Source organism: Petaurus breviceps, unplaced genomic scaffold (assembly GCF_028583685.1).
Source record: "Petaurus breviceps papuanus isolate PSGF00001 unplaced genomic scaffold, PetGlider_PUasm1.0 98, whole genome shotgun sequence".
NCBI classification, from domain to species: Eukaryota; Metazoa; Chordata; class Mammalia; order Diprotodontia; family Petauridae; genus Petaurus; species Petaurus breviceps.
This window is the reverse complement of record NW_027187460.1, coordinates 35548788-35573457: the sequence shown is the minus strand read 5'-3', so window position 1 is coordinate 35573457 and position 24670 is coordinate 35548788. Positions and strand designations below refer to the sequence as shown.

General features: G+C 38.5%; 1 protein-coding gene across 5 annotated transcripts in view; it reads right to left on the bottom strand.

Annotated features, from left to right (window-relative positions):
• The window catches only part of ENPP2 (ectonucleotide pyrophosphatase/phosphodiesterase 2), a 200513-nt gene that overhangs the window by 114147 nt on the left and 61696 nt on the right, over positions 1-24670 (bottom strand). For all 5 annotated transcript variants that reach the window (XM_069081248.1, XM_069081247.1, XM_069081249.1 and 2 more), the window contains exons 3-8: positions 20522-20677; positions 9559-9684; positions 5847-5907; positions 2546-2643; positions 2145-2224; positions 1056-1175 (exon numbers count right to left, since the gene is read on the bottom strand). In XM_069081248.1, coding sequence (XP_068937349.1) covers positions 1056-1175; positions 2145-2224; positions 2546-2643; positions 5847-5907; positions 9559-9684; positions 20522-20677 — 641 coding nt within the window. The remainder of the gene's footprint in view (positions 1-1055; positions 1176-2144; positions 2225-2545; positions 2644-5846; positions 5908-9558; positions 9685-20521; positions 20678-24670) is intronic.

The following is a 24670-nucleotide window of genomic DNA, read 5'->3' as shown; positions in this document are numbered from 1 at the left end:
TCAATTGCTACATGAAGGACTCTGGACAAATTACTTAGCTTCTTTGACCCTCACTTGCCTTTCCTATAAAATGAGACAGTTGGGGGCAGCTAGGTGGCACAGTGAATAGAGCACTGGAGTCAGGAGAACCTGAGTTCAAATCTGGCCTCAGACACTTCACACACACACACACACACACACACACACACACACACACACACACACAAAACCTAGCAATGTGACCTTGGGCAAGTCACTTAACCCCAATTGCCCTACCTTCTCTCCTAAAAAAGCAAAAAAATAAAATAAAAGAGAGAGAGAGACAGTTGGACTAGGTGACCTCTAAAGATTCTTTCCAGTTGATGTCAAGGAATAAGTCTTTTGGTGCTTCCTTCAAAATGTCTATTAAATCTGTCTCCATCTCCCTTAACCTTATCATTTCACAGTTATCACCCTAATTCAGACCCATCTCAAACCTGAACTGAGTGGTGTACAAAGTCTCTCTGTCTGAATTTGTCTGCTCAACTGTTACATAGACCTCTGAGGGTAGACATATTTTTTTATGTGCTTCTCTTCCATACCAAATAAATATGTAACCATTTGATCAAACACATCTGCTCCATAAATATTTGTTGAATGAATGTTTGCTAAAATCAGAATTTAATTAAATCAATCTAACTTTCTAGTGGTTGCTTTATGCTTCCTAGTTTAACTGAACAACAAAAAAAGTATTAACTCAGTGATTTACAAGAGGCCAAAGCCCAAACAAACAAGGAAAAGTACTCATAGAGTAACATCTAGGTGTACATTACTCCAAAGGATCAGGCAGCAATGGAAGGAGGGAGATCTGGGAAGAATCAAATCTTACCTCTGACATACACTTAGGCATAACCAAGAGTAAGTTATTTCACTAGGGTTTAACACAGTGCCACTAGGTAGGAGCTTAACAAACACTTACTGATTGATTGATTAACCACTCAGTATCCCCCATACAGGATTTCTCAAAATTATGCAAATCACAGGTGTAAGCCAAAGAAAACCAAAATTTCCAAATCACAGTAAAAACTCAAACTTACTGGTTGGCCTCCCCACCATCTGTGATTAAATTTCTCTCGTCCTCGAAGGTGGAAAGTAGCGTCAAATACAGGATCATACATTGAATTGCCAACAATTCCATGGGATTCTGGGTAAAGTCCCTGTGTAAAAAAAAAAAAAGGAGATTTATTAGTAAAATTTCATCAATATGCAAAAAAGGGAGTAACAATTCTAATCCAAGAGTAACTATTTTAGAAAGTTGCATTGTGATATATATAATGTACATATACACATATATGTGCATGTATGCATATATGTATAGATACACAATACATGTATGTTTATGTATGGATACAGATACCCCTATATAATATATATGCATACAGATGTCTCAAATTGCTGACTTTTTATGCAAGGAAACATCCATCCCCATTTGCAGATATATATAGAATAGTAATTTTAAAATATATTATAAATTTAAGAACACTCGATGCATTATCCATGCTCTTTATTCAAGAGGGTAATAAATATGGCATTAAGCAACGTGAGAGCAGTAGACAAGAACATAAACATTTTTCATTTTTAATTAGTTCCTAAATTTTGGAGCTTAGCTAGCAATTCTTTTAGTTCTCTTAATAGCCCCTTCTCCCTTCTAACTCTCTTTTCCTTATTTTCTCAGTACTCCTATTCCATCTACCACCAAGCAAACAAAAATGGCGGGTGCCTGAATCTTACAGAATACCTAAGATTCTAATTATGTAGTTAGCAAAATATAAGTAAACTTCAAACTCAGAGGACAAGCAACAGAGACTGCTAGGTTTCAAAAACTGAATATCATTTAGTCCTAATACAAGTAACTTTCCACTAACAACTTTTTTTCTTCTAACAAACCAACACACTTATTTAGTGAGGAATACGCTTAAGGGGTTTAGCATTTAAAGTTAGAGTCTATCTCTCTTATTGAGATGTAAGTAAAAACGACCTCATTGCTGTGAATTACAGATGAAAGAATCAGCTTTGAAAACATGCTAGCTTCTCTTCCAACACTATCAATTCTTAAACACATTTTTCTTTGAATTATCTGTCTTTATTTTGAATATATTCAATATATCCTTTTAAAAAAAACTTACAGTTGCCAAGGTATATAAGTTAGGGAAGGTTTTTGTAGGGTAGACGGGTCTCATGTAAGGAGAATGTGTGCCACAAGATCCTGAAAACACAATTATAAATGTTAAAAACAGAAAAGCATTCGATAAGAATACAGGACAATTCCCATTTGTTTATTCTCTACAAAGGCCTTTTTACAAACTGTTTTACAAAACTACTAAGAATTAGTATGTACCATTTCCACTTTATCACATATTTGTGAGTTTACAATTCTCTTATATGCCCTCATATCACAAGATATTAAAATCCTTTCACTGTACAAATACAGAGTAAGAAGAATTCTATCCACAGACCTAAACCAGCTGGAAATTAAGTTAACATGTAGGACACCGGTGGTGAGTCTGAAGACAGTAAAATTTCTTACTTAGTTTTTCAATGTTAGGCATGACCTTGCTCCCTTTCTTCATGTAAGATGCACGGAAGCCATCCACAGAGAAGATGATTAACGGAGGGCGAGCAAACCTTTTAACAACAAAATGTTTTACATTAGAGAAATGATTTCTACCATTTTCATTATGTACATTAATGTGCATTACTAGAGGGGCCAAGATATAAAAGCAGGGAAGAAGCTCAAGAGATCATTAAATACTAGAAGGGGGGGGGGGGGGGGCAGGTAGTTAGTGGCTGAAGAGCAGTAAATGGTAGTTGGGACTGACACAGTAAGGCAGCAAAGAGCCAAGGTATGCATTCTTACTCTACTCAAGAAAAACTAGAAATAGTACTATGTACGACTAAGATAGGTTTTGTGAGTTCTTCACAAACTAAGTAAGATCCCTTTAGAATAGTGGTAACAGGGGGACGCTATGTAGCACAGTGGATAGAGCACCAGCCTTGGAATCAGGAGGACCTCAATTCAAATCTGGCTTTAGACACTTACTAGTTATGTGACCCTGGGCAAGTCACTTAACCTCAAATGCTTCCAAAAAAAAAAGTGGGGGCAGCTAGGTGGCACAGTGAATAGAGCACGGGCCCTGGAGTCAGGAGGATCTGAGTTCAAATCCAGCCTCAGACACTTAACACAAAAAAAACTAGCCGTGTGACCTTGGGCAAGTCACTTAACATCAATTGCCCTACCTTCCCCCTCCAAAAAAAAAGCAAAGAAAAAAAATTTGTCAGGAGACAGCATTAACACATGCCTTCTGGATTGACAATGTTAGACCAGATTTTTACTATGTAAGACTGAAATCTAACCCATGGTCAATTTAATTCAGTTCTCTGAGTCTATGTCAATAATCAAATATGAAGATAGGGATTAGATCTGTGATTGTATAGGTATAGAGAACTCCTAGGTGATGAATCATTTGTTACACTACAAGGTGACACCTTCTCTGAAATTTCTTGTCTTAAAGAATTGCCTAGGTCATTGAGAGGTTAAGTGACTTGTCTAGGGTCACACAGCCAGTAACCGTAAGAAGCACGATTTGAACCCTAGTCTTTGCCTCCAAGGTTGGTTCCTTGGTCACTATGCTAACAAGGTTCTGCCATGTTTGTAAATGATTTTCTCTTCAATCTTTTTTGGGGGGTCTTTGATTTCAGCAACTTGGGAAGTCCCTCTACAGATGCTGTTCTAACTACCACCCCACCCATGACTCAGTAGAAAAGAATAAGTAACATTTATATAGTGCTTGAAGGTTTTTAAAGTGCTCATCTAATCGTCAGATGGTCTTCAAGAGTGACTTTGAACAAAACAAAATTTGTTACCATAGACAGCCAAAAAGATAATGACTCTCTCCAAAATTAGCTAGCTTGGTTCTTGACCAGCAAACATACACAGGCCATTGCTAGGCCAGTACAAAAAGCCCTACTCCTCCATAGGATTTGCCTGAACTTTTGCTTCACTGGCTTAGCATTCAAGAACCGAAGGTCACAATCATATTTCAAAGACTCTCCCCCAAATCCCACAACGAAATACATGTCACACCCTGATGTTCACAAAATAAACACAGCAACCAAGTTTCTCAACTGTGGGCTCTGGGCCTAAAATACATTTAGAAAAATTGTCACAAGTTTCCAAAGTTAACCCATAAACAAATAATGCTATCATTAATAATAATGAGATGTGACTGGGAGAGAGACAGTTATAGAGTCAGGAAAACCTGGGGTCAGGCCCTGCTCCACCAGCTGTGTGATCCTGGGCAAGTCACTTAAGTTCTTAGTGATCCGTGTCACTCTCTAGGACTAAAAACTACAGGATAATTGCTGACTTGCACTGGTAGAGGGCATTTGCTCACAGGAAGTTCCCTACAGTCCTGAAATCACAGATGGAAACAAAATAATAACACCTAGTTATCTAGCACTTTTTAGGTGTGCAAAGTACTTTCATAATAATTATTCTGTAAGGTGGCTAGCATGTATGTTATCTCCCATTTTACAAATGAGAATATTGAGACTTAGAAACTAAATGATTTGGAGCAGCTAGGTGGTGCAGTGAATAAAGTACCAACCCTAGAGTCAGGAGGACCTGAGTTCAAATTTGGCTTCAGATATTTAACACTTACTAGCTGTGCGACCTTGAGCAAGTCACTTAACCCCAATTGCCTTGCCTCCCAAAACAGACAAAAAGACCCCCCCCAAAAATTAAAGGACTTGTCCCTAGTCCTACAGTTAGGAAGTATTTGAACTGGAATTTGAATCCCAAGTCTCTGGACTCAATGCCCAGCATTCTTTCCATTATACTATGTTGTGTCTATTTTATTGATCACCTTCCATCACATAAAACAATACACTAGGTAGGCTATTATGACGGACTATACAATTTCAACAGTGTCCATTTAATGAAGCAGTAATGGCCCTATGCTGCTCACATTAGGCTTTAATGGATCACCAAAGTCTGAAGGTTCACAGAGACAATGCCTGTATCTATTTGCAGGTCTTCTATTGATAAGCAGAAATTCTGCATCCCAAGGTACCCTTAAGACAAAGAGTTGCAGCTTTCCAAAGGGATCACTGCAAAATCACCACCGGGAAGATTTCCTTCCTTCCTCACTGCCCAAAGACCTCCTATAAAATTCATCAACACAGAACATGGTGGATATAAGCGGTATGATGGAGACAGTACTGGACTAGGAGGTCATGAAGAGTTAAAATCCTGCTACAGATACTTGCTAAATGGGTGACCTTGGGCAAGACACTTCATCTCTGTCAGCCTCAGCTTTCTCATCTGTGAAATGGGAACAAAGCACCTTCCCTGAAGGACTGTCACGAAGATAAAGTAAGAATGCAAGTAAAGTGTTTCACAAACCTAGAAGCATCACCATCATCATCATCATTACTATCTTCAGATGGCAGCAAGAAAACTACCAATTTCATAAAACCAACATGGATTTTTACTTTTGACTAGTCTATTATTATTATTCTCCTGTAGCCAAGCACGAGGCCATTTCATAAACTCAGTCTTTAGAGCTGGGGATATTACAGGCTATCAAGTCCAAACTCTTCATTTTACCAAAGGCAAGACTAAGGCCCAGAGCAAGGTCACACAGATAAGTGAGCCACAGAGTCGGTATTTTAAACCAAATCTCAAGAATTCAAAAGCTGTGTGGTCTTTATTTGTATATCCTCCCTAATCATCCTTGAGCTTCAAAATCTCTATTAAGCCATCAATTTGCTTCATCAATATTCTAACAGATTATAGTACTTCAAACATATACATAAATTGCACTTACCCTGCGGGGCATTCTGGTGCCTTTATTTCCTCACAATCATCGTCCACCCAATGGGACTCTCCTACAAGGGGAAATGGGGAACTTTGTGGTGAGCATAGCCAAACATTTCATCCAGAGCCTAAAATGAGCAATTCCAAGACCTATAATCTATTTTGTATCTGGATAGGTGTGGCTCATCTAAAAGTAAGCTTATGATCCCTAGTCAATGCCTGAGTCTGGGGTATCAGAATATAGGCATAATACAGAAAATCCCAGGAGATATGAATCCAAGAGGCCCTCCCTGAGTTCTGAAGAATACGTGGATAAGCATTTAGAAAGGCATGGGATAAAAGGTCAGTAGGATTATAGACAGAGCTGGAAAGGACATGAGAACTCATCTAATACAAACCACTCATGTTTAAGGATAAGGAAACTAAGGCCAAGAGAGGGTGGCCAAGGTTATACATCTAGTCTGTAACTTTTAGAGCCTCTGATTTCAGGCCCAGAGCTCTTTTTATAACACCCCGACACCAAAGGTGAGTAAGCTAACAATACCCAGGGATAAAAGTTTTCCTATTTCCTCCGGGGAAAGGAAAAAAAAAAAAGATCTGTTGTTATTGTCATGACTCTCTTTTTTTCTACAACTATGCATGCTGCCACTAGAGATGGTCGGGTGAATAAGTAGATAGAACCCGAGCCTGGAGTCAGGAAGACCCGTGTTCAAATCCGGCCTCAGACACTCACTAGCTGTGGAACCCTGGGCAAGTAATTTCACCTTGTTTGCCTCAGTTTCCTCATCCATAAAATGAACTGGAGAAGGAAAGGGCAAATCACTCTGGTATCTTTGCCAAGAAAACACCAAACAAGATCACAAAGAGTCGGCAGTAACAATAACAAGATGTACATTGATCAGTCAGAAGGTATTTATAAAGAACCTGTTAGGTACCAGGTACATAAGTACAAAAATCAACATTGCCACTGCCTTCATTTGGAATCAGAAGACCTGGATTCAGATCCTGTGTGGGCACCTGACCTTCCTGGGCCTTGTATCTTTATCTATAATATAAGGAGATGGGACTAGATGATCTCTAAAGACTTAGTACTAAATCTCTAACCTTGTGATCCTTTGTAACATAGGCCACAATTCCCATTTCACAGACCAAGATGAGTAAGAGATTTACAAGGATGATAGAAGACTGCCAGTATAAAAACTATTTATCTATGGCTTTGAGATCTTAGATCTTGACTAAAACCCTTTAACCCCTAAAAACAGTTTGCTGGAATCAGAAAGAACGTTAGACCTGAAGTCCAAAATCCTGGGTTCAAAGTCCTAACTTGGCTATTCCAAATTCAGCTAATTCGTTTAACCAAAGAACATTTATTAAGCTCTTACTGTGTTCCAGGTATTGTGCTACTTTCAGAGAATACAAAGACAAAAAAATAAATAAAGAAATAGTTGCTGACTTGAAGAAGCTTATAGACTACTGGATATGCAAATCCCTACTGTAGGATACAGGAAAAGACTGACAAAATGAAAATCTGGCTTCTAAGGAGATTTTAGTTTGTTGTTCAGTCATTTCAGTCATGTTCTACCTTTCATGACCCCATTTTGGTTTTCTTGGCAAATATACAGGAGCAGTTTGCCATTTCCTTCTCCAGCTCATTTTACAAATGAGGAGCTGAGGCAAACAGGGTTAAGTGACTTGCCCAGAGTCACACAGCTAGTAAATGTCTAAGGCTGCATATGTACACAGCTCTTCCTGACTCCAAGGCCTGAAGCTCTTTCCACTTCATCATCTGACTACCTCATTCCTAAGGAGCTTACATTTAATAAGGAAAAAAATAGATGTACACAAATTAGTGAGAGAAATGTCAAGGAGTTTGTGAACTTCACTAAATTTCTTAACTTTACTGAGCCTCAGTTTCTTTATCTGAAAAATGGGGATATACTATCAATATCTCTTTGGTGTGTTATAAATAACATTATTTGCATTCTCTAAAGAGCTATATAAATGTGAGCTATTATGTGTTATTATTAAGACAGCACAGCAGAGAGGTGGCTTCAAATTTGGGAAGGCATGGGTTCAAATCCCACCTCTAATATGCCAGCTTTGTGACCATAGGCAAGTTGTTTAACTTTTCCTTCACCCTGGTAGTTCTCTTAGACTCAGAGTTGTAGTACCAGTGCCAATTTGCACTGGTAATGCAATTCCTTGCTAGGAATTTTATACCCCAATGAAAGCATGGTCTGGACCAGAAAACAGAATTATTATTACTATTATTATTGCTATCTAGTACTGTACAGGTATGATGCCCATCCATAAACATTCATGCTTTCATTTGATTCTCACAGCACGGCTCTATAAGGTATACAGTATAATTATCACCAGCTACACTTTACAGAGAGCTTAAATGCCTTCTTCAAAGCCACAGCCTCTAATCCTGGTGCTTTCTTCTCTAGGCTATACCATGCCTGCTGCCTAAATCTGGGTGCAAAAATCTGAAAAACATTCTCCCTTCAGTTCCATTTCCCACCCCCTCTCCCCATCTACAGAAGGACTCAGATGAAGAGATAGTTCTCTGCAGAAAACAAAATGTATCAAAAGCTGTCTTGTACCATTCTAAAGGCAAACAAAAATCACATGTCCAGTGTTGAAGAAAAAGTTTGTGACCAACCCTCAAGAAAAACTGTTCCTATGTAAAGAGTTCCCTTGTAAACCTGCCAGGGTCAGTGAGAATTTAGCTATTGACTGCAAGCCTGAAGATTATGTACCTCAAAATAGGGTAGACCTTTAAAACACATCTAATATTAATGGGGCACTCTCTTCCTGCTCTCAAAGAAGACACTCAATGTGGTATTTAGAATATCCGGGATTTGGTTAGCATGTATCCACAGACACAGATTCTGCTAAACCTTACATCCCTTCAGGAGACAGTTTTTATCAGCTGGAGTGGCCACAAAAAGGAATAAAAAGGAAATTGTCACATGGTAGTCAGCTTATCCTGGTGACGGGTGTCTCTGAGCTTAGCTGAATCGGTCCCTGGGTGGCAGCCTCCCTAGGCCCATCCTCAAAAGCCTTCCAGTTAGTTCTCCAAGCTCATGTTCTGAAGGAAGATCAGAGTAAAATATTCATAGAGGCAAAGACAGAACAGGGAACTAGGGTTGGACCAAGAAAAAAGGTCTCATACACCCCAAAAGAGGAGGGAGGGGGGACTGCTTGCTTGTTTTTTTTTTCAATGTGTTGTCCAAAAAAAGCACCTACCATTAATATTAACTGGCATTTCTTTAGCACCTTCAAGCTTACAAAGTGCTTGACATATTCATTTGACCCATATAATGACCCTGTGAGGTATATAGCACAAATATTATCATTATCCTCATTTTACAAATGAGAAGACAGACTCAGAAAGGTTAAATGACTTGCCCTTGGTCACACAACTATTAAGCATTAAAGGTAGAATTCAAACCCAGGTCTTGGTTTATTTCAAGTCCAGAATTTTTTTCCACTACATTTCCCTGCCTTGCGTTGTTGGAAAAGCAGTTCTCTGTAATTATCAAATTCTATTTTATATCCCCTTCGTTTTGCAGTAGCAAAACAGAGGGAAGTGGTTATTTCTCTTCAAATTCCCAAACTAGTATCCAAGGCAATAAAATTCATTGTTTCCTGGATCAAGTCCAGCTTTTGTTCTCCCAAATCTGAAGAAGACCCAGAAAAAAGAGAAAACCACATACCTTTACAAACAACTTGGTAATTGGTACAGCAGTCTCCTTTGGCCAAGCAGTCCTCTGAGCAATGACATGCATTGTCTTCGTTTCTTACTTCTCCACATCTGTCCTTAGTGCATTCCCAGCCACGGGCTGAAAAAGTCAAAATAAGAGATTTTTCAAGGCTTCTTACGAATCAAAGGAAGAGAGAACACCAGTTCTGTACAGAGGCAGCCAAGTAGGCTCAAGACATTTAGAAGAAGCAGTAAAAACATCACATTATTTTGCCCACTCGTGAAATCTGGGTTGGTTAGAGACTCAAGTGATTGTTTAGAGAATATCTTAATCAGATTTATATGTAATTATGTTTTCTAAAGAATAATCCATCAGAATGAAGTGAGGCTCATTTGAAAAAGTAAGATTGCCATTGGTGAGTATGGAGGGATCTTACCTTTCTTGAGTGACTGTAAAGTAGCAAATGGAAAGATCATTGCATTGAATGGTTGCAATCAGGTCATGGTATCAAGGAATAGATGATATATGTGTCTTAGCTTATCTATTTCATGTGCAGACTTATTGAAGCTTAAGCAGCTTGATTTACATACAAAACACAGGGCAATTCCTAAGACCTTCTCTAAGAAGAGCAGAAAGGTTTTAATACACTATATTTTAGGAAATTCACAGGCAAGCTCCCCTCTCCGTCTTCAAATTGCTTCATACTGACTTCTCTATACATATATCTTTGTTGCTATTTTCAGTCATGTCTGACTTTTCATGACCCCATTTGGGGTATTCTTGGCAAAGATGCTAGAGGGGTTTGTCATTTCCTTTTGCAGCTCGTTTTACAGATAAGGAAACTGAGGCAAGCAGGGTTAAATGACTTGCCCAGAGTCCCACAGTTAGTAAGTGTCTGAGGCCAGATTTTAACTCAGGAAGATGAGGGTTCTATGCTCTCTGGCACCACCTAGCTGCCCTGTCCTATCTACCCCTAAAACAATACAAGTTCCTTGAGGATGGAGCCTGTTGTGTTTTTGACTCTGCCTTACTAGCATCTATTGTCTTAAGCAACTTAATTGGGATTCAGTCTGTGATTTCCTTGGTATAGGGAACTGCCTGAGAAGGAAACTCCCCATCCCAATGACAGTTGGCATCATCCCTACAACTAGTAGTTATTCCTCACCTAGAGATGCCACCTCCAGACTCAGGGCATTTTTACTGCCCCTCCCCATGTCTGGAATGCCCTCCCTCCTCATTGATACCTCCTGGCTTCTCTGACTTCCTTCGAGTCCCAGCCAAAATCCCACCTTCTACAGAAAGCCTTTCCCCATCCCCCTTCACACTCATGCCTTCCCTCTCCCGATTATCTCCATGTACACGTTGTTTGCATGCTCTCTTCTCCGTTTGATAGTGGGTTCCTCAGAGGGCAGGGACTGGCTTTTGCCTTTTCTTGTATCCCCAGAACTTAGCATAGCATCTGGTGCACAGTAGGTACTTAACAAATCCTTGACTGGCTGACTCTCCCAGGTCCCAGGGTCTGTACCACAGAGAAGATTTGAACTCAAGTCTGATTGATTCCAAGGCCAATTCCTATCCACTCTGTACTTGATAATTTTTTTTTAAACTTAACTGGAGTTGAGTGTCATCCAGAGGAATATAACGAGCCTGATAAATGGTTGGACACTATACCATTGAAGACAAACTGAATGAACTGGGACTGTTTAAACTGGAGAAGAGAAGGGAAGGGGAAGAACATGATAGCCGTTTGCAAGTCTCTGAAGGGCTGTCATGGCAAAGAGAGACTAGACTTGTTCCAATTTGCCCCAGAACGCAAAATAAGGAGCAGTGGATAAAAGCCTGCAGACACACAGATTTTGGCTCAATAGGAGGAAAAACTTTAAACAAGGAGAGCTAGCCAAAAGTGGAATGAGATACCTCTTGAAGCAGTGAGGCCCCTTGCTGAAGATTTTCAAGCAAAAGCCGAACGACCAATGACGGGCAATGTTCTTTCTTGCCCAGGTACACATTAGACGATCCAGCCTCTGAAATGCTTTGATTAGGTATGGTATCACAGAAAAAGAACAAGACTTAGGAATCAGAAGATAGACATTTAGGTCAAGGTTCTGCCACTTAAAAGGTATCATCAGGGCTGTGCTCGAGCCAGCTTGGGTAAGAGCTGCTTGTTAAATTTTCAGTATGAGCACTGACACTTCAGATATCAGCAAATGCTATAAACCAGAATCTAATTTATTGTTTTGTTGACTGTCTACACTTAAGAAAGTGATGGAGAGAATGTGAGTAATACAGATTAAATTGAGAAGTGTGTCCTGTATACATTTTGGGGGGGGAGCAGGGGTGGAGGGGTCAGATAGGGGGAAAGTCAGTTGTTAAATATTTACCAGCACACTACTGGATATAATTTGATGTAAATCAACAAACCTCCTCAGTCCCAGCTTCCTGACATGTAAAATAGTGATAGATCACAGACTCAGAGCTAGAAAGGATCATAGAGGTTATCTACTCCAACCCTTCATTTTAGACATAGGGGAACTGAAGGCCAGAAAGGTTAAATGAATGCCTGGGGGAACGTACTGCAACAAATAGAAGAACTCAAGTTTGAAACCAGGCCATCTGACTTTAAATCCAATGTTCTTTCCATTGTTCTATACTGTTTCAAATGAGAGACATATGTGAAAGTGTTTTGAAATGGGAGGGAGGGAGGGAAGGTGGAAAAGAAATGAAGAAGGGCAGAAAGGAAGGAGGGAGGGGAAAATGGAGGGAGAGAGACAAGAAGAGAGGAGGGAAAGAAGGGAGAAAGGGAAGAAACATTTATTAAGAATCTATTTACTATGCTAAGTGCTTTAAAAACATCATCTCATTTTTTTCTCATAACCCTGTGAGAGAGGTGCTGTTAAGATCTTTGGAAACTGAGGCAGACAGCAGTTAAGTGACTTGTCTGGGGTCACATTGCTAGCAAGTGTCTTAGTCTGCATTTGAACTCAGGTTTTCCTGACTCCAGGTCTAGCACTCTCTTTACTATACAACTCAACTACCTCTATAAAATACCATATAAATGCTAGCAGTTTCTGTTCTGGTTGCTCAGGGAGGACTAGCACCTCTGATGTAAGGGCTTGTAGTGTCCCTTTTCGGGGCTGCTTATCCACCTTTGGTGTTCACCTCTTGCCCAGCTCTCACCTGTGGTTCTTAGAAGCTCCAGAAAACACAGTGGCCACATTCTGGTAAAACTGTCTTAGCAGATGGGCTAAACCAGGTTGAGGGTAACCAACAAGCCTTAAAACATATTGGTGAGTTAAAGGGATGTCTACCCCAAACATGTAAAGACTTCCCCTGGTTGAATGGGTGGATGAGAACAATTTGTTCCAATGGCCGTGAAATCAGCTAAAGCAGGCACTGTGGAACGCTTTAGAGCTTGGTCAGGCATTGAAGATGCCACATTCATCCACTGCATCCTGGGTCATCTCTGGTTTTCTTGACTTTTGTCCTGTCACTGAACTTTCATGACTCAGGAAGAGAGAGTGAGGCTGATAACTTTGTGCAACTCACTTGCAATTCAAGACATCATCCCTGACATCATCGGTCCTTTTCAAAAAAGAAGGATGAACAGCATTCTTAGAAATGCGAAAGTGTCAGAAAGCCCCTAAGTCCTTGTTCGTTTCACTGAAATTCTATTATCTTTATAGGAAAATTCCAGATCTATACTTCCTAGCAGAATGACAAATATGCTACCAAGTTATATGAGAATAATTGATTGAGTATTCCCAAGTTCAACTTTATCAATAAGGGGTCAGATTAAAGAAAACAAAAATAAGGATTAATATTCCATTTTAGGGAAAGTTATGTTAGAGTGTGATTTAACTTCTAGCCTATCAATTTTGTGCTCTCCAAAGAGAAATTTTCTAAAGAAAAATAGGTTGGAAGTTGTCAAACTAGTACAGATTATACAATGATAAGTATGTCTCTAGACCACTGGCAAATGATATGACTCTATGTCCTCACTTATTCAGGACATAAGGCATGAGCAATGATTCCAGAAAGTAGTACTTGCCTCCTAATGCTACATCCCTCTGTCTTCCATGTGACCATAAGATCCTCTATTATCTATAAAGAAAACTTGGCCAATGTTTTTATAGCTCCACTTGGCCCAAGATCCAGTGTATGTTCTTCCTACCCATAACTTCCCTTCTTTTTTTTTCTCTTCCCAACCACCTCTAATGGATGGAATTCTTTCTTCCAGAGCCAAGAATCCAAAGGTTAACCCTGATCTACAATGGCGTCCACTTGCAAATGATCTTCAACTCAGAGGTGATATTGTAGTATGTGACAATAGCCCTCTGGCTGGTCTGCCTGTCACAAGTCTCTTCCCACTTCAGTCCATTTCACTTCATTCCATTTCCACTACAAAAGTGATTTCTAAAGCACTGTCCTACAATGTCACCCTCATATTCAATAAAATTCAGTAGCTCCCTATCACCTCCAGGATCAAATGCAGAATGTTCTGTTTGACATTCAAAGTCTTTTTATAACCTGTCTTCCCTCCCACTTTTTCAGTCTTTATATACCTTATTCCCTGCCATATATTCTTTGAGCTACTGACAATGGTTTACTTGCATTCTTTGAACAAGACATCCCTTCTCTTGGTCCCAAACATTGTCTCTTAGCCATCCTTCATGCTTGGAATGCTCTCCCTCCTCATCTCTCCCTCCCAGCTTCCTTCAAGTTCTAGCTAAAATCCCACTTTATATGGGAAGCCTTTTTTAAAAACCCTCTTAATTTCAGTGCCTTCTCTCTGTTAATACTGTATGTCTTTGCATATATTTGCTTGATTTTTCTCTCTCCCATTAGATTCTAACCACTTTGAGGGCAGGAACTGTCTTTTGCCTTTCTTTGTATCACCAGAGCTTAGCACAGTATCCAGCACATGGTAGATGATTAATGAATGTTTATTGACAGGAACCACAACTATGGAATCAAGGATAACTAAGCATGGAAGAAATTTCTGTGAACAGGAAAATAGAAAATTTATGGCTTATGAGTATCAGCAAATGACTAAAGATACAAAGGAATTGTTGATATTGTTGGTCAGTTGTATTCAACTCTTCATGACTCCATTTGGGGTTTTATTGGCAAAGATACGGGAGTGGTTCACCATTTCCTTCTCCAATTCACTTTTATAGATGAGGAAACTGAGGCAAATGGAGTTAAGTGACTTGCCCAGGGTCACATAGCTAGTTAGTGTCTGAAGTCAAATTTGAACTCTGGTCCTCCTGACTCCAAACCCAGCACTCTATCTACTATGCCATTTAGCTGCCCAATTCAAAGGAACAGTAGACTACAAGTCCCAGGAGACATAAGCTGTTGGTAGATACCAAGGATATCCAACATTGCTACATTCAGTTTTCAGCATACTCATTATATAGTACCACAGCTAAGTAACTTGGGAGAAGGCCCCAAGGAAAGCAACAATTATGATAAAAAGGTTTGGGAAATCTGCCCTGTAAGGAAATTCTAAGAAAAGTGCTGAATCACATAGCTCCACATCAGAGAAAAGAAATCAGAGGTAGTATAGGAGACAATGATAGTTGTCCAAAAACCATGAATGGCTATGGTGAGCAGGTCTTCTGTTTCTGGTGATAATAGGCCCAGAAGGAATTAGAACAATATGAAGTTAAGTGTCTGAGAGAACATTCTAATTTGTTCCAGAGTCCCTTTATCCATTCCAGTTATCAAGAGACTTTGTGAAATCTCCTTTTCTGAAGGTTTTCAGAATACAATAGAGAACTATCTCTTTTGGATACTTAGAACACAGTCTTGCCTAGGGGCAGGAAATATTGACTAGATGCTTTCTCCAAAGTCCCTGTCCAGCCCCTGATTATAGGACAGTAAACGTGGGGGCAGGAGCAGAGAGAACCACAAAATAAATCATCATGTTGGAACTGTACCAGGGAAAATCTGAGAGATTCCATCCACTAAAGTGCTGCCTTTCCATTCTCAGGGCTGTCATTCAGAGACTTCTAAATATTGTTTGTGCTGCTCCAAAACATGAGAATTTTTTTTTATTAATAGCATTTTATTTTTCCCCAATTACATGTCAAAACATTTTTCACATTAATTTTATAAGATTTTGAGTTCCAAATTTTTTCCCCTCCCCTCTTCCAAAAATGGTAGGCAATTTGATATAAATTGCACATGTGTTATCATGTAACTATATTTCCATTGTGAAAGAAGAAACAGATCAAAAGGAAAAAAACACAAAAAAGAATAAAGTAAGTAGAAAAAGTATGTTTCAATCTGCTTTCTGAGTCCATCAGTTCTTTATCTGAATGTAGACAGCATCTTCCTTCATGAGTCCTTTGTACTTACTTGTCTGGGATAATTGAGTTGCTAAGAAGAACTGAGTCACTCATAGTTGATCATTATACAATATTGTTAGTACTGTGTACAATATTTTCTTGGTTCTGCTCATTTCACTTTGCATCAGTTCATGCAAGTGTTTCCACATTTCTCTGAAATCTGCCTGTTCATTTCTTTTTACAAAATAGTATTTCATTACATTTATATACCACAACTTGCTCAGCCATTCTCCAATTGATGGGCATCCTTTCAGTTTTTAATATTTTACCACCACAAAAAGACTGATATAAATATTTTTGCAAATGTAGGTCCTTCTCCCTTTTATGATTTCTTTGGGATACAGACCTAATAGTGGTATTGCTAGATCAAAGGGTGGGCACAGTTTGATTGTCCTTTGAGCATAATTCCAAATTACTCTTCAGAATAGTTGGATCAGTTCACAGCTCCACCAATAGAATATTAGTATCCCATTTTCCTACATCTTCTCCAATATTTATCATTTTCCTTTTTTGTCATAATAGCCAAAGATGTGATGTAGTACTTTAGAGTTGTTTTAATTTGCATTTCTAAAATCAAAAGTGATTTAGAGAACTTCTTCTTATGACTATAGATAGCTTTAATTTCTTTATCTGAAAACTGCCTGTTCATATCCTTTGACCAGTCTTCAGTTGGGGAATGGTTTATATAAATTTAACCCAATTTTCTATATATTTGAGAAATGAGGTCTTTATTAGAGATACTTGCTGTAAAGATTGTTTCCAAGCTTTCCGTTTTCCTTCTAATCTTGGTTGCATTGGTTTTGTTTGTGCAGATGCTTTTTCATTTAATATAATAAAAATTAACTATTTTATATTTTGCAATGCTCTCTTCCTCTTATTTGGTCACAAAACCTTTAACTTACTTAACTTCTCCTTTAAGAGTTTAGATGCTATATCATTTGATGCATACATGTTTAGTATTGATATTAATTACTTCACTGTCTATGGTACCTGTTAGCAAGATGCAATTTCCTTCTTTATCTCTTTTAATTATGACTGGTTTTGTTTCCACTTTGTCTGAAATGAGGATTGCTACCCCTGCTTTTTATTTTACTTTAGTCAAAGCATAATGGATTTTGCTCCAGACTCTCATCTTTACTCTGTATGTATCTCTCTGCTTCACGTGTGTTTATTGTAACTTAGTGTAAGATTCTGGGTTTTGATCCGCTCTGCTATCCACTTCCATTTTATGAAAGAGTTCATCCCATTCACATTCACAGTCATAATTATTAACTGTGCATTTCCATCCATCCTATCTTTCCTCTTGTTTGTCTTGTATCTCCTCTCACACTTTCCCTCCTCAATAGTGTTTTGTGGCTGTCTACTGCCTACCCTGTGCTGCCCTCTCTTCTGTCAATCTCTCCTACCTTTACTTAATCTCCTTCCCTCTTACTTTACTGTTGGGTAAGATAGGTCTCTATATTCAACTCATTGTGTATATTATTCCATCGTTGAGCCAATACTGATGAGAGTAAAGTTCAAGCTATACCCATTGCTCATCCTCTCGTTTTTCTATCCACTGTTATAGGATTTTTGTGCCTCTTCACATGAAAGAATTTACCCTATTCAGCCTCTCCCTTCCTTCTGACCCAGTGTGCTTCTTTTTCTTATCTTTTAATTATTTTATGTCATTCCCTCCAATTCACTTTTATACACTTTATACCTGTACCCCATTGATGTCTTCTAGCTGTATTATTAGTGGTACAATTTTTAAGAATTATAAGCATCAACTTCCCATGTAGATATGTAAACAGTTCAGTTCCATTGAATTCCTTATGTTTTTTCCCCCTTTTTACCTTTTTAGACTTCTCTTGGGTCTTGATATTGGAGATCAAAATTTTTGTTCAGTTCTGGTCTTCTTCTGAAAGCTTGAAATACTTCTACTTCATTGAATGACCATTTTTTCCCTTGAAGTATTATGCTTAATTTCACCAGGTAGGTGATTCTTGGTTGTAGTTATTGTTCCTTTGCCTTTCAGAATATCATATTCCATGACTTCTGATCCTTTAAGGTTGCAGCTGCTAAGTCCTGTGTAATCTTGATTGTGACTCCCTAATATGTGAATTGTTTCTTCCTGGCTACTTATAGTATTTTTCCTTGATCTGATAATTTGACTATAATGTTCCTGGGGGTTTATATTTGGGGATCTCTGTCTTGAGGTGATCAGTAAATTCTTTCATTGTCTATTTTGCCCTCTGGTTCCAGGATATCAGAGCAATTTTCCTTGATGATCTCTTGAAATATACCATCCATGTCCTCCTTTTGATTATGGCTTTCAGGTAGTCCAATGATTGTGACATTATCTCTCCTAGATCTATTTTCCAGGTCAGCTGTTTTTCCAATGAAGTATTTTTTATTTTCTTCAATTTTTTCATTCTTTTGAATTTGTATGTCTGATTATTTTATTTTGTTTTGTTGTTTGCTTTGTTTCTTTGAGGGAAGAAGGCAAGGAAGTTGGGGTTATGTGACTTGCCCAAGGTCACACAGCTAGTAAGTATCAAGTGTCTGAGGTCAGATTGGAACTCAGGTCCTCCTGACTCTATGGCCAGTGCTCTATTCACTGCATCACCTAGTTGTCCCTTGTTCAATTGATTCTTGATGTCTCAGAGGCCTTAGCTTCCACTTGCCCAATTTTAACTTTTAAGAAGTTGTTTTCTTTAGTTAGCTTTGTACTTCCTTTTCCATTTGGCCATTTCTACATTTTAAGCAGTTGTTTTCTTTTTCCATGTTATCTCTTTTTTTCCTAATTCTCTTGCATTACTCTCATTTCTTTTCTCATTTTTTCTTCTACCTCTTTTGTATGATTTTCAAGCTCATTTTTTAGCCCTTCCATGAGCTTTTTCTGGGCTTCAGATGACTTCCCATTTTTCTTTGGGGTTTTTCCCAGAGATGTTTTGACATTGTTGTTGTCTTCTGAGTTATTGTCTTGATCTTCCCTCTCACCATACTAACTTTCTATGGTAAGATTCTTTTTTTATTGTTTTTGTTCATCTTTTTTGGTCTTTTTCCTTTTTTTAATTTGAGCTCTGTTCCTGTGGTGTAAGGGGCACTGTCTCAGACTTACTGTGGCTGGGGCTGCAGGCCCTTGCTGTTTACCTGGTGTTTACCTGATATTGCCCTGAGGCCCAAGGGGGGATCCTCAAGTCTTGGTGCTGTGCTGGGGGCTTGGGGTGGCAGGTGGCTGGTGCTACTGGAGGCCATAAGGGTCTGGCAGCTCAGTCTGGTGCTGAGTTGGGATCTGAATACTGGTGTCTGGCATGTGCTGAGGCTGGTGGAGTGTTTCTGAATTTTCCCATGGCTACACTGAAGCACATGAGAGTCTGGTCCCTGGAGGTTGCCTGTTTGCCCAAGGCTATGTTGAAGCACATAGCAGTTCAGCACACAGAGCTGAAGTCTGTCCATTCCCCTAGCTATACTGAGGCACACAGGGGGTTGGGGAGGGGTGGGGTCCTGATATCACTGTTCTACCACACTGGGGCTCAAGATCTCTCACTGGTTTGTTGAGGTGGGGCTTGCTGCTGGCTTGCTGGGACAATTCCTGTCCTGGACTGTTTTCCTCTTTTACCTGAGTGAGACAGACTTTTCTTGCCAATTTTCCAATTTTCTTGGGCTCAAAGATTGGTTTACCCCATCTTTTTATGGTTCTGCTGTTCCAGGATTTGTTTTGGGGTACTATTTTATAGTTGGTTGGAGATGAATATGGGAGCATTGCAGTGATTTATTTCTTGGTTCCCAGAAGTTAGAATTTTTTTTAAGAAAAAAGATGAGATATGATTTTTTCAACAGAGAAATGCTTTGGAAGGATGATCTGGAACATGATAGGGCTGAAGAATACCAAAGTCTTCCTTTCCTTCTGTCCTAGAGAAATAGCCCATACAATCAAATACATCTAGTGACAGCACAGATTAGGCTATCCATGAATAGCAGGATCTTGGGGTAACTGTCTACTCCATTCAGACTAGATGTCAATAGGATAAACTTGTCGTTGCTGTGTATATGATAAGCTGGAATAAGTCAGTCAACAAACAGTTATTAAAGTACCTACTCTGTGCTAAGCTCTGTGCTAATCACTGAGGATACAAAGACTGAAGCAAAAGAGTACTTGCCCTCAATAAGCTTACATTTAAGTGTAAATAATAGGGAAAGGGCAAGCTAGAAAAACAAGAAAAACAAAATATAACTTAAATAATGTGAGCTGGCTGTATGCTAAGATTGGAGATGAAGAAATAAACATGCCAGCAATCAAAAACTGATTTTCTTCTCTTTAAGCAAAGGCACTAAAGGAGATTGAATCTAAAAGGCAGGTCACCAGTAGCCTCAAAACCTGGCCAAGGCAGCAACATTTGCACAATATAGTAAGTACAAATTATTGATCAGACTAAAGGTTTTTTAGCCAAATTAGAACACACAGATAATAATTATCTTCAGAGCATCATTCAAGGGACAATAATACACAGAATCACCCAGACTCCCAGTTTAAGTAGGCCAAAACAGGAAAGTGGGAGGGAAATTAGCCGCAAGTTTTAACCCATTAAGGATTGGTAAGAGTCAGTACCAAAAGGAGAAAACAATAGCTACTGTACCTGTCTTTAAACAGTGTTCATCAAAATCATGGCAGCAGCGACCATAACTCTTGCACAAGTTGTCACACTGACAGTCCATATCCTCACGCTCTTGGAGTTCAAAACATCTGCCCTTGCAGGAATTCGAAGTATTGGTCTTGGGAGCATCTGAAAGGACTGTGTAGAAAAAGAGACAACGGTGGTTGGTATCATGTCACCACTGCCCAGCAAGTGCTAACTCATAACGAACCTGTAGTTGCTTAAAGTCCCATGCTCATGATACTGACATCACTATTTCAATGCCCACATGGACCAATTTACTTTATTCCTTTCCATTGTCTTCAAGAAAACCCAGAACCTCAGCTAGCAGTCTTAAGTGAGTGCCTCTTAAAATAGGGACCAGAAAAGACATTGAAGATAAGCCATCATCAGTACCTTCTCATAACCACAATTAGTAGTTAAAGGTACACACAATAGTAAATAATACCATATTCATATATTAAATAGAGGAAAACAAACAGAAACTAATATACACAAACCAAACCAAAATGAGGAATACTGATTTGGGCCAATTAAGGACTTGTGATTTCATTAGCAAGTTAGGAGGGGAGAGCAGGAAAAGAGGAGGGGGGCAGAGTTGGAATAGAGAAAACAGGAAACATCTGGACTGAGAGGGTTGGACTAGAAGCCCCCTGAGGTTCCTTCTAGGTGTAATATGTCAAATATTCTATGTCTATATCTAGAGCAGAAACAGGAACCAAAGTCATGGTAAAGGAACTTTCATCATGATAAGTTATAGCTAAAGACTGAATTATTGGAGATTTAATTTGGCAAAGAACAAGTCTTAGAGTTGCTAGACAAAGAATAGAAATCATTCTTTTTTTAATTGATTGTCCCTGGCAGAAAACATTTCAGTGAAGAGCTGTATGTACAGCTAGACAAAATACCTAGTTGAGAAATCATGAATGTAACAATTGATATTTTTGTGGATCAGATGGCTCAGTTTTCCAAGTAGAAAAAAAAATTGTACATTTCTGAGCTAGGAGATGTTTCTAGGTTCTATCAAACAATTTACTTACATACCCTGAAGCTCCTAGGCCTGGAGGCACCCACTCTAGCTCTCCCTAAAAACCACAGTCCATTCCATCAGATTAAACAAAGAGATTCAGTTGATGATAAGGTATGCCTGATTTGTTATGACAGTGCTAAAATCCTCATAAACTCAACTATTTCAGCAGGAAAATGTCAGGTCTCCAGTGTTGAAATATATTTGACCTACAATTATTTATACTTTGAGCCATCTATTGATAGATCATGCTCAATTGTAACAAGCCATGAGAAAAAAGAAAATAATGAACAGAAAATAAATACAACTCAGTGGAACAAAGCAAGGGATGAAATTTATTACTATTTTTTTTTAAAAAGAACCATCTTCGATAGAGCACCGGCTCCAGTGCCGGGATGACATGTGTATCGAATCCGGGCTTAGACACTTATTACCTGCTCAGAAACACCTGGCCGTGTAACCTTGAGCAAGCTACTTAACTCCAATTGCTTAAAAAAAAATAAAAGAACCATCGTTTTTTCATCAGAGAAAACCAACAATAATCTACTTCTCATAGAATATATCGAATATTGTCATTTTCATATTCCTTATATTTCTTCCACAAACAGATACATAAAAACACTTAGATGCAAACATATATACTCAATAATTAATCATACAGGATCTAGACTCACCTAAAATAATTAAAACTTATTGAAGCTTTTCTTATATTTCTCTTCCTTTCCATTTTTTTTTTTTTTGGTATTTTGGAAGGCAATTGGGGTTAAGTCACTTGCCCAAGGTCACACGGCTAGTTTCTTTGTTAAGTATCTGAGGCCAAATTTCAACTCAGGTCCTCCTGACTCCAGGGCCGGTGCTCTATTCACTTCACCACCTAGCCGCCCCTCTTCCTTTCCATTCTTAAACCATTCTACAGGTAGTTGTTGAATAGTGCAAATAATGAATCCTCTGAAGTGATCACATTATTCAAATTTTACTGCATATTTCCATTGATTTGGAACCAATGAACATATTATTCATAATTATAACTTTAAATAGTACAAATCCACTTCAGGGGATTCATCATCCACACTAATCTAATGGGGGCTTACTTTTATTAGTATGTCTGTACCTTTTTAGTTTTCTTTTGTCCCTGATATCACTTAACCTGACAGTGCGCTTCACAACTCTCTCACTGTGAATTATAGGACAGTTGTTGATCAGAAATGATAAAAGGAATTTCCTCACTGGGAGTTCCCTATGTCAAAGAAATCACAACAGATCTTAGTCCATTCAAAAAAAATCCTAAAATAATCTTCATTGCCATCATTCTGTTCTTTCTTTCATTTTAATATTTTAACAAGTATTTATCTTCTCTTTCCCAATTCTACTCCCCTACTCCTGAAAAGAAATCTTTGTAATAAATATGTATAGTCAAGCAAAACAAATCCCCACATTAACCATATACAAAATATTATCATTCTCTTTTGACTGTGTTCCCTTACTATCGTCTTCAGAACAACTTTAAAACTTTCAAATGACTAGTCATTGTTTCCTCAACTATTTCTATCTACCCCAATTTGTATGACCAGTGCAACTTTATTGCAAAAAAAAAATCATATATTTCAACAACATCATCAAATTAGGATCAGACTTGACAAGGGTCAAAGATACAATTTTCTGTTAGATGAAGCTACTCTGAAACTTGCCCCATAACTGTCTAGCATTCAGCTGACCAAGGTGAAGAGTAGGGGAGGAGAGAGATGACGACTATGGCCCAGCATCTTTGCAGCTTTCTTCCCAAGTTCTTCTATTGTCTTCATGCTGCATCTACGAGGCTTAAGTATTTGGAGCTGTTATTCATTCAGGCATCAAAGAAGTCATAGCAGAAAGGAGCTCTATCCACAACCTTTCCCATTTCCCAATGACCAGTTCTTGCTCCATGCCTCACCCACAGAAATGAATTAGGAGATCTTCAACAATGCCTTGGCTGTGCTACTTCTAGCCTGGTGCTACTACTCTCAAACTGGACCCAGCACATGGTGGTCCAATTTTTATCCAATTCCCTTCCTTTGTGGGCAATCAGGGGAAACTATCTTCATCCTGGATCTTCTAACCTTTAAATACAATCCTGTTTTTGTGTTGTGGACTTTGAGTTCTATAAACTAACAAGATATGTGATGAATGCTTAGAAATTTCATGGTATCTAGTATTTTCTATTTGATGGAATCATTTCAATTCTATTATGTAACCTGAATATCACCTCCTAGTGATATGGTGAAAGATGACGTTAAGGAAACAGGGCAGAAATGAGCAAAAGAGCAATGGGATTGCTCGTGAGGACCTCACTAAAGTCTCTACATTAAATAGACATTAAAATTTTCATGATATGTATTTTTTCAGTGACAGGCTATGTTACAACCAAGAAGAAATTTATTTCTAGTGTTTTTGAAAATAAATGCTGCAATATAGGTTTGTGAAAACAATAGGAACAATAATTTTTCCAGTTTCTACAACACTCCATATTTTTCATGGAGTCATAATTTAGCTGTTTAAAAAAGCTAAGACTAGATAAAACTAGTAAGACTTTTGTCCTCAGTCTATTGATAGGAAAGGTAGTTATGTGGAAGACTCGCTCTGAAATAGCTAAATAGAGTCTTATTCCTAAAATGAAAGGCAGCATGGGATACTACATAAAGAGCTGGTTTCAAAAACAGAAAGGCCTAAATTAGAGTCCTCAGGCACACAATGCTTGTTTTACCTTAACCTTTCAGTGCCCCAGGTAACTTGGACCATAAGTTGCAAAACAATCACCAATCAGCATTAGTAAAAGGAATTCCCGCATTGAGGGTACCCTATGTCTGTGGTATCAAATTCAGATATAAACCAGGCCACTAAACACACATAAAAATCCCAGCAGGCACATATTGACTTAAAAAAAACCATATATTAGCATTATCTATGCTCTATTGTGCTTTTACTTATCTTGCTAAATATTTTCTAATTACATTTTAATCTGATTCAAGCAGCACTTGGAAATATTATAACCACAAAAGGGGCCTCTTTTTTAACACCTCTGCCCTACACCAATGAGGTCACAATCACAGATCTGATTTTTTTTTAAT